Here is a 9117-nt window from a genome sequence, read left to right on the forward strand (position 1 = left end):
GGTGATCCGCCCGCCTTGGCCTCCCAAAGTGCTGAGATTATATAGGTGTGAGCCACTGTGTATGGCTGTGTTATGTATTTGATGTATTTTGGTGACATTTTGAATGGGGGCTAATGAGAAAAGGGCTCTGGCACTAAGCATTTATTAATAAGGTAACTCTTACAGGACAGTGTTTGGTAGTGAAGTTACTCTGCCCATGGCAGTGTGGCCATGCTGCAGCTTGGCACCACTCCCTGTAATAGAGAATGGATTGTGCTGATTTTAACATTTCCCTTAAGAAAAGGATGTTAGGTTATGATAAAACATTTACACTGTGAGGTTTTGGTGAGTTAGTAAGTAGGCTTCCCTTTCATCAAGAAAAAGTCCTTAACTCTTTGTTTCTACTTGCAGAATGTTTATTCCTTCTTTGTAAGAAAAACCAGGATAATGTGTTCATTTGTATACAGTTCATCCTTGAACAGCTTGGAAGTTTGGGGCACTAACCACCATGCAGTTGAAAGTCCACATACAACTTTTTGACTACCCAAAAACTTGATCGAGAGTTTCCTGTTGTCTGGAAGCCTTACTGACAGCATAAATAGTTGATTAACACATGTTTTCTATGTTATATGTATAATTTATTGTATTCATACAATAAAGTAAGTTAGAGAAACGAAAATCATAAGGAAGAGAAAATATATTTATAGTATGGTATTGTATTTATTGATATGTACGTTTACATCATCTGTTTACAAGATGATGTATGTCAGTCTGAAATGGTAGGCAACCACAGCTGCAGACCTCAATCTACAGTACATTTCAAGTAGTTCAGCTTTTTCCTGTAATGTCATTACTTTTCTCTGCTTCTTGGGAGCACTTCTAGCATTACTAGTGGTGCTTCATATGGGTCCTATGGTGTTATTCAAGGTTTATGGTTATTGCAGTAAACATGACTTGCTTCCTGTGTATGTTATTGGTATCACAGGGTGTTTTAAGTGCATAATCGTAACACTTGAGCCCACTGTAATAGCAATAGGAAGTGACTTCAAAATTATTACGGTAGTACAGTATATATCGCAGTTAATTTTATGTAGTTGTGATTTGATACATCTTTACGTTTGCTTACATTTCTCTCAACTTTGGTGCTATATATGTTCTGTGTGTGTGTTAGTTTTGATAGATTTTAACGTTTTGAAATTTGTATATGTTTTATGGTAGTAAATGACAAAATAGTGTTTACGTTTTTTTTTTTTTTTCCCCTAAGATGGAGTTTTACTCCGTCACTCAGGCTGGAGTGCAGTGGCGCAATCTTGGCACACTGCATCCTCCGCCTCCCGGGTTTAAGCAGTTCTCTGCCTTAGCCTCCCGAGTAGCTGGGATTACAGGTGCCCACCACCACGCTCGGCTAATTTCTTTTGTACTTTTAATAGAGACAGGGTTTCACCATCTTGGCCAGGCTGATCTTGATGCCTGATGTCGTGATCTACCCACCTGTCTTGGCCTCCCAACGTGCTGGGATTACAGGCATGAGCCACCCTGCCCGGCCAGTATTTACATGTTTTACGCATTTATGCTGTACTTTTTGTTATTTTATTTTATTTTTTTTTATATTTCTAGGCTATGGTGGTTCGTCTGCGAGTTTTTTCAAATTGTTACAAATGTTCAAGAATGTTTTCAATATATTTATTGAAAAAAATCCACGTGTAAGTGAACTCACGCAGTTCAAATCCATGTTGTTCAAGGGCCAACTATGCTTCATACATGTGATTTAACTATTGTTTATTAGCAAAGTGACACTATAAACTCATTTCTGTAGGAGTATTTAAATTGTATGTACCCTAAACCTTGGCATATTATGGGATGAAATATTTTACTCCTTTTCTTCCTTTTAGCACAACGTTCTGAAATTTTTTGGTTATTGTAACGATTTTGATCGGGAGGTGAGAAAATGCCTGAGAAATGAGGTAAGAAAAGTGTCAAAGGATGGATGTGGTTGAACAATAGAACATATTTGAATATTGTATATTACTGCCATTATTGAATTTTCCCCAAATTTTAGTGTAATTGAGAAAATTGACTTTACATGTGTATGACCTTCCTCTGTTTAAGGGAAGAAATGAAAGCTTTTCTGGGGACAGTTTTAGAACATAGCTTTTTGGCCATGAGCACAAATGAGGAAAACAACTTCCTTGTGATGATTACTGTAGGTCATCTGGATGAATTTAATGGTTTAGGAAGTTGTATCTCTGGCCAGCAGAAAGACTTATATCAGTCACCTATTCACTGATAGGCAGGTAATTAAAACTCTCTGGGCCTCAATTTCCATATATAAATTGAGGAGGCTAGAATTAGGCTCTTTTCAGCTTTAATATTTTGAATTTCTTTGTAGTTATGCTTTGTATAAGCCATAGGGATCTGATTTGACTTGTTTTGGAACACTCATCTCCTGAACTTAATTTTAGGGCACGACTTGGACTTGGGCAAATAGCCACCGTACACAGTTCATTGTCTTTTCCAGGCACTGCCAGATAAGCAGAGTACATTTTAAACCTTTGAAAAGAAATTTGATTCAATTTGTTTCGTACATCAGATTTTTTGTGTCCAGAACTTTTAAAAATATACGATGGCTAAAATTTCGCCTTTCAGATATCATTTTTGTTATTTTTGAACTTTTTTTTTTGCCTCAGATTGAAAGATTTAAATGTAATATTTGAAGTTGTCCAGCATCTTTCTTTTGATTTTGTTTTCTGCTCAGGCAGTTTTTCCCTTCCTGGATTCCCTTTTCAGTGTGACACCCGCCTTTACTGTTTGAAGAACTGTTCGGAGTTCTGACTGAAGAGTAATAGTTTGCTGCTTGTTTTCTTTTGAGACAGGATCTCTCTCTGTCGCCTAAGCTGGAGTGCAGTAGGGTGATTGTAACTCACGGAAGCCTCCAACTCAAGTAATCCTCCCACCTCAACCTCCTGAGTAGCTAGGACTACAGGTGCGTATCACCGTGCCTGGTGAAGGTTTTACACATTTTTTTTGTAGAGATGAGAGTCTTGCTGTGTTGCCCAGGCTGGTCTCAAAGTCCTAACCTCAAGCAGTCCTCCCACCTTGGCGTCCCAAAGTGCTGGGACAATAGGCATGAGTCACCATGCCCAGCCTTATTAGTGTTTTTAAATGATTTATTATAAATATTTGTCCTTTATATGAAAAAACCAGTTTACATGAAAACTACACCTAGGGCAATGTTTCTGTTTTTTTAGTAAGCTTATGAGCTGGCATCTGTAATCCCAGCTATTTGAGAGGCTGAGGCAGGAGGATTCCTTGACGTGAAAAGTTTTGAGGCCAACTTGGGCAACGTAGTGAGACCCTGTCTCTAAGAAATCTCTTAAAATTTAGCCAAGTGTGGTTACACACACTTGTGGTCCTAGCTACTTGGGAGGCTGAGGCAGGAGGATCGCCTGAGCCCAGGAGTTCATGGCTGCAGTGAGCTATCTAGGTCACCACTGTGCTTCAGCCTGGGTGACAGAGTGAGACCCTATCTCTAAGAAATAGTATTGGCCGGGTGTGGTGGCCCACGCCTATAATCCCAGCATTCTAGGGGGCCAAGACAGGCAGATGACCTGAGGTCAGGAGTTCGAGACCAGCCTAGGAAACATGGTGAAACCTGACTCTACTAAAAATACAAAAAAATTAGCCAGGCGTGGTGGCGGGCACTTGTAGTCCCAGTTACTCAGGAGGCTGAGGCTGAGGCAGGAGAATAACTTGAGCTCGGGAGGTGGAGGTTGCGGTGAGCCCAGATCACGTTTCTGCATTCTAGCCTGGGTGACAGAGTGAGACTCTGTCTCTAGATAGATAGATAAATAAATAAATAAATGCATTCTAGCTAGCCTGGGTGACTAAATAAATAAATAAATAGGTAGATAGATAGATATCTTATGGAAAAATATAGCTCATATTATTTTATTTGGTATGGCTATTTGTTTTTTACATACTTTGAGCTGTATAACGTAGCTTTTTTTGTGTTTTTAGATGTTTTCCCCCATGGTTAAGAAATTTTGCCACTGCTTTGTCGATTAGATCTTCATATGAAATTGTCTTCTCAGCTGGCCTGAGATCTGTTAGTGACTTTTTAGTAGACTGTTGGAGATATTTTTCTTACTTTGTCTGAGTTTGTTTTCCTATACGTTTTATGTTTTCTCCTTGATTTCTTTTCTAAGTCCTCTGTGTAGTTGTATGTTATTTTATTCTCTAATTTGTAGATGTTTTTCTCTCTGCTCGCCCATCACTAATGTCTGAGTCTGCACTCATGTGTTTCTTCTCTACTCTCAATGCTTGCTTCAGATGCTTTCCTGCTACTCTTTGCTTCATGTGTCATCTGATTACTTCATTCCGTGAAGCTTTTTTTTGTTTTGTTTTGTTTTTTTGAGACAGAATCTCGCTGTGTCGCCCAGGCTGGAGTGCAGTGACAGGATCTTGGCCCACTGCAAGCTCCGCCTCCCGGGTTCACACCATTCTCCTGCCTCAGCCTCCCGAGTAGCTGGGACTACAGGTGCCCGTCACCACACCTGGCTAATTTTTTGTATTTTTAGTAGAGACGGGGTTTTACCGTGTTAGCCAGGATGGTCTCGATCTCCTGAGCTTGTGATGTGCCCACCTCAGCCTCCCAAAGTGCTGGGATTACAGGTGTGAGCCACTGCGCCTGGCCTCCGTGAAGCTTTTAAGTAGAAAAAGTATATGGCCATTTCTTGTTGGGACTCTGCTGTGTCACTGCTTTTATTCTTTTTTTTTTCTCTCTTTTTTAGGGAGATGGAGTCTTGCTGTGTTGCTCAGGATGGTCTCAGACTCCTGGGCTCAAGCAGTTCTCCCACCTTGGCCTCCCAAAGTTTTGGATTACAGGTGTGAGCCACTGCACCTGGCCTTTTCTTCTTCTTGAAAAAAAAAAAAAAAACTAATAATACTTTTGTGGCATCCTCTTTTGTCCCTCTTAATTGTTTTGTTTGGTTTGGGATTAATTGGCCTTTTGTTCTGTCTGTTATTTGATGGAGTTTTGTGAGTAACTTCATCTTCATTCTTTTCCCCCCTTTTATTCAGGGACTGTCTTGACTTCCTATGGAGATGTCTTAACATATTTTAATGTACATTGTATTTTAATTTGCTCTGTAAGTTATTTGTTGGCCTGCTACAAACTATTCTGAAGACTTTCCCTTAAGACCCTCCTCAACCTGATTGCTGGGGCAATCCAGTAGATGTGATTAAAGGTAGATATGAAAGTTTTTTCTCAGCAGGTATCCCTCTTTGTTTTAGAATAGTGTTTTTTGATTTTTTCCTGAACAATTTTATGAGTAAGTTGAATGCATGATAGATAAAATGAATGACTTTGAAGGGACCTCGTGCTTCATGTGTAATTTGAAGTAGCCTTTTTTTTTTTTTTTGAGATGGAGTTTCGCTCTGTCGCCGGCGCTGGAGTGCAGTGGCCGGATCTCAGCTCACTGCAAGCTCCGCCTCCCAGGTTCACGCCATTCTCCTGCCTCAGCCTCCCGAGTAGCTGGGACTACAGGCGCCCGCCACCTCACCCGGCTAGTTTTTTGTATTTTTTAGTAGAGACGGGGTTTCACCAGGTTAGCCAGGATGGTCTCGATCTCCTGACCTCGTGATCCGCCAGCCTCGGCCTCCCAAAGTGCTGGGATTACAGGCTTGAGCCACCGCGCCTGGTCGCCTTTTTTTTTTTTTTTGAGACGAAGTCTCACTCTTGTCGCCCAGGCTGGAGTGCATTGGTGTTATCTTGGCTCACTGCAACCTCCTCCTCCTGGGTTCAAGTGATTCTCCTGCCTCAGCCTCCTGGGTAGCTGGGATTACAGGTGCATGCCACCACGCCCGGCTAATTTTTGTATTTTTAGTAGAGACAGGGTTTGATCATGTTGGCCGGGCTGGTCATGAGCTCCTGACTTCAGGCCATCTACCCACTTTGGCCTCCCAAAGTTCTAGGATTATAGGCTTGAGCCACCACACCTGGCCTGAGGTAGCCTTTTGACAAAGGAGGAATAAAAAGTTGAAAAACTACCATTCCAGAAGATATGTTAGAATCCTTCAGTCAAAACTTTTGATCTAGAAAACTTCTTAAAGATTGTCTAGCCCACCTGCTTATATTTGAAGTTACTGGGCCAGAAGAGTGAAGTAACTCAAAGTCATGAATCCCCCCATTACTCTGTCTTGGATGGCGGGGTTCATCCCTGATGAGCTCGATATCACTAATCTTTAATTTCTGTGGCCTTGCTCTCCAGATCTGTGGCTCCTAGAAGATTTTGATGTTTAACTGTTCACCTGTTTTCAGTTTTTTCTATTTGAATTTACTTTTACCCTTTTCCCCTTCTGCCCAGGGGAAAACACAGTCATTCACCTTTAAAGTGTGTTGGTTTGGTATATATATTGTAAGCATGTACATATATTCATATAAAAACACTTTTAAGTTTCTCTGCTTTAAACGTAGGTTAACTATTTAAGAAAATCTAAGTGCCAGGCTTCATGTCTGCTGTTATTTATAACCTGCAGGCCAGATCCGAATACTAGGCCGAAAACCTCTTGAGGTGAAAACTGCATTTATACGTAGCTGATTACGAAACATAGGATTTGAGGAGTATCAGGTTTGTTAACTATTCATGAAGAAGAAACCTTGGGAAGCTGAGCTATGTGTTTCTATATGAGTCAATAAGATAGGTTGCTAAGAACCAGTTACTCTTTTGATAATGTCTAAAGAAATACAATGTGAGTTGGTCATAAGATCTAGGCCCACTATAGTCCATGTCTGTCATTGTGACTGGAGCACTGAATTCAATTTTGGTTGTGATTTTTTTTTTTGGTAAGGGGCATTGATATTAAAGTGCTTTATAAAAAGTCAATAAAAGTCATTTTATAGGTTAGATATTAAAAGACAGAGGCTACGTTCTGTGCAGCAGTTGTAGAAACCAGCAATGTTTAGCCCAAAAGGTAGTAAGTGGGTTATCTGTAATCAAATATTTGAACATTATAGCAGACAAGAAGAAATAAAAGGTGGTAGTTTACAGGGAAGCACTTTTGGTTTAAAATGAAAATTTTTGGAACGAGTAGAATTGTCCAACAGTTAGACAAGCTACCTCTCATGGAGTTTACAGGGAAGCACTTTTGGTTTAACATGAAAAACTCTGGAATGAGTAGAATTGACCGGCAGTTAGACAGGCTACCTTTCAAGGACGTGAGCCCCTCCACTAGAGGTACTCAGCAGAAGTTAGAGGACTTACTAGACTGTGAACCCCTGGAGTACACGGACAGAATTTGCCCATCTTCAGTACTTATTGAATTCATATTTTGGGAGGAAATTGAGCAAACAATTGTGCACCTGTTAGGATGTAGATGCTGTACTGTATTGAATTAAGTTGTGCTAGATATGAGATATTCTCTAAGATCACTATTTCCAATCTCAGATTTAGTTCAATAAAAGAAGAATTTTGTCAGAACATTTAAAAAAAATTTGACCCCTCTTAACCTCAAAGAACATTTATATTTTGCAAATATTTCTAAATAATATACTGCTATAAATAGTGACATAATCTGCTATCTCTTTTCTCCCCCCTTCTTCCTTTTATTTTTCAGTACGTAGAAAACAGGACCAAGAGCAGGGAGGATGGCATTGCAATGCGAAAGAAACTTTTTAATCCTCCAGAGGAATCTGAAAAATAAATTGCATTTTCACTGGATGCCTTGGCTGAGAGAAGACCCAAAGACTCTGGGTTGATACCTGAAAGAATCCTGTCTTATTTGGTCTCCATAATCCTTTGAATGGAAGGTGACCTGTGAGAGATTGAACCGTGGAGAAATATGAAAACCCTGGATTCCGAGTGCTTGTTGGGCAGTGCGTTTAGTACCGTCTCCCCTTTACCAGCAAACCTGACTTCACCATGTTTCTTCTGTTTGCCTACAACCAGTTAATATCTGAGTAACTTATCTCCTTCAATAAAATAATTTATTTAAATAATTTTTTTCTCCTTTCTCTTAGTCTCCTGGCATTAGGGCAAATGATGCCATTAGGCTTTTTCTTTTTGACAACATGATATTGAAGAGTTCCGGGGAAATACCATCAGTGTTTACTATTTGAAAATGTTCCAACTTTATTGTTTTTAAAGAGTGATTTTCTAAATGATTAAAAAAAAATTTTTTTTTGAGACATAGTCTTGCTTTGCCGCCCAGGCTGGAGTACAGTGGTGCGATCTCAGTTCACTGTAACCTCCACCTCCCAGGTTCAAGTTATTCTCCTGCCTCAGCCTCCCTAGTAGCTGGGGCTACAGGCGTAGGCTACCATGCCTGGCTGATTTTTGTATTTTTGGTAGAGACAGAGTTTCGCCATGTTGACCAGGCTGATCTCAGATTCCTGAGCTCAGGTGATCCACCCACTTCAGCCTCCCAGAGTGTTGGGATTATAGGCATGAGCCACTGTGCCCAGACTAAAAGATTAAATATTCACACTTAACATTAAAAAGTTGCATCTGGTCAGGAATTGAGTCTTAGCAGACTTTGCTTTCCCATTTGGTTGAATGTGCCCACTCGAGGTGCCAGTTAACCTTAGGCCAGTGTATCTCCTCTCTGTTGAGTATAGGACTGTTCTTCCTGTGCCCAATTCTAGCAGTCATCTCACCAGTGTTCCTTCTGTCAAGTGTTTCTGAGACCTGTGACAACCTGGAAGTCAGCAGCTTCCGGCTGCAGGCACAGCAGGGGCTTGATCTTCTTGTCAGGTGTCGGGGAACAGACTCAGCTGTGGGCTCCTTCTAGTGGAGTTCTGTGTATAATGTCCAGCATGAGGCCTTGTTGGTGTCGGTGTTTAATAAGTGATTTCCCTATCACAGGAGACGTTCAAGAGGCTGGACTTTCACTCAGTACGTCGATTACAGAGCATAACAGACAATCAGTGGAAGGATGGGGAAAGAACCAGAATTAATTCTGAAGTACCTTCCAAGACAAAGTGTATGAATATTTATTCAGTCCCCCTAGTGTCAGGCAGTAGAAATACAGAAATGAGACATTTTTGCCTTCAGAATCTTGTAGTAAACTGATAAGTTGACATTTAGTCACCTATAATCATCAAAGTGCCATGATTAGGTAGGCGTCATAGGAGACAGGACA

At 40.6% G+C, this 9117-nt stretch overlaps 1 protein-coding gene across 3 annotated transcripts in view; it reads left to right on the forward strand.

Moving 5' to 3' along the window:
* CMC2 (C-X9-C motif containing 2) overlaps positions 1 to 7976 on the forward strand; it is a 32426-nt gene extending 24450 nt beyond the window's left edge. Inside the window, exons 2-4 of one of the 3 annotated variants that reach the window (XM_030925120.1) lie at positions 1872 to 1943; positions 2853 to 2962; positions 7594 to 7975. In XM_030925120.1, the coding sequence (XP_030780980.1) occupies positions 1872 to 1943; positions 2853 to 2924 (144 nt within the window). In that variant the 3' untranslated portion in view covers positions 2925 to 2962; positions 7594 to 7975. Of the gene's footprint in view, positions 1 to 1871; positions 1944 to 2852; positions 2963 to 7593 lie in introns of all 3 variants that reach the window. The other 2 variants (XM_030925119.1, XM_010375162.2) reach the window with 2 other exon arrangements.
* Positions 7977 to 9117: the final 1141 nt, after the last annotated feature.

Source organism: Rhinopithecus roxellana, chromosome 20, assembly GCF_007565055.1.
Source record: "Rhinopithecus roxellana isolate Shanxi Qingling chromosome 20, ASM756505v1, whole genome shotgun sequence".
NCBI classification, from domain to species: Eukaryota; Metazoa; Chordata; class Mammalia; order Primates; family Cercopithecidae; genus Rhinopithecus; species Rhinopithecus roxellana.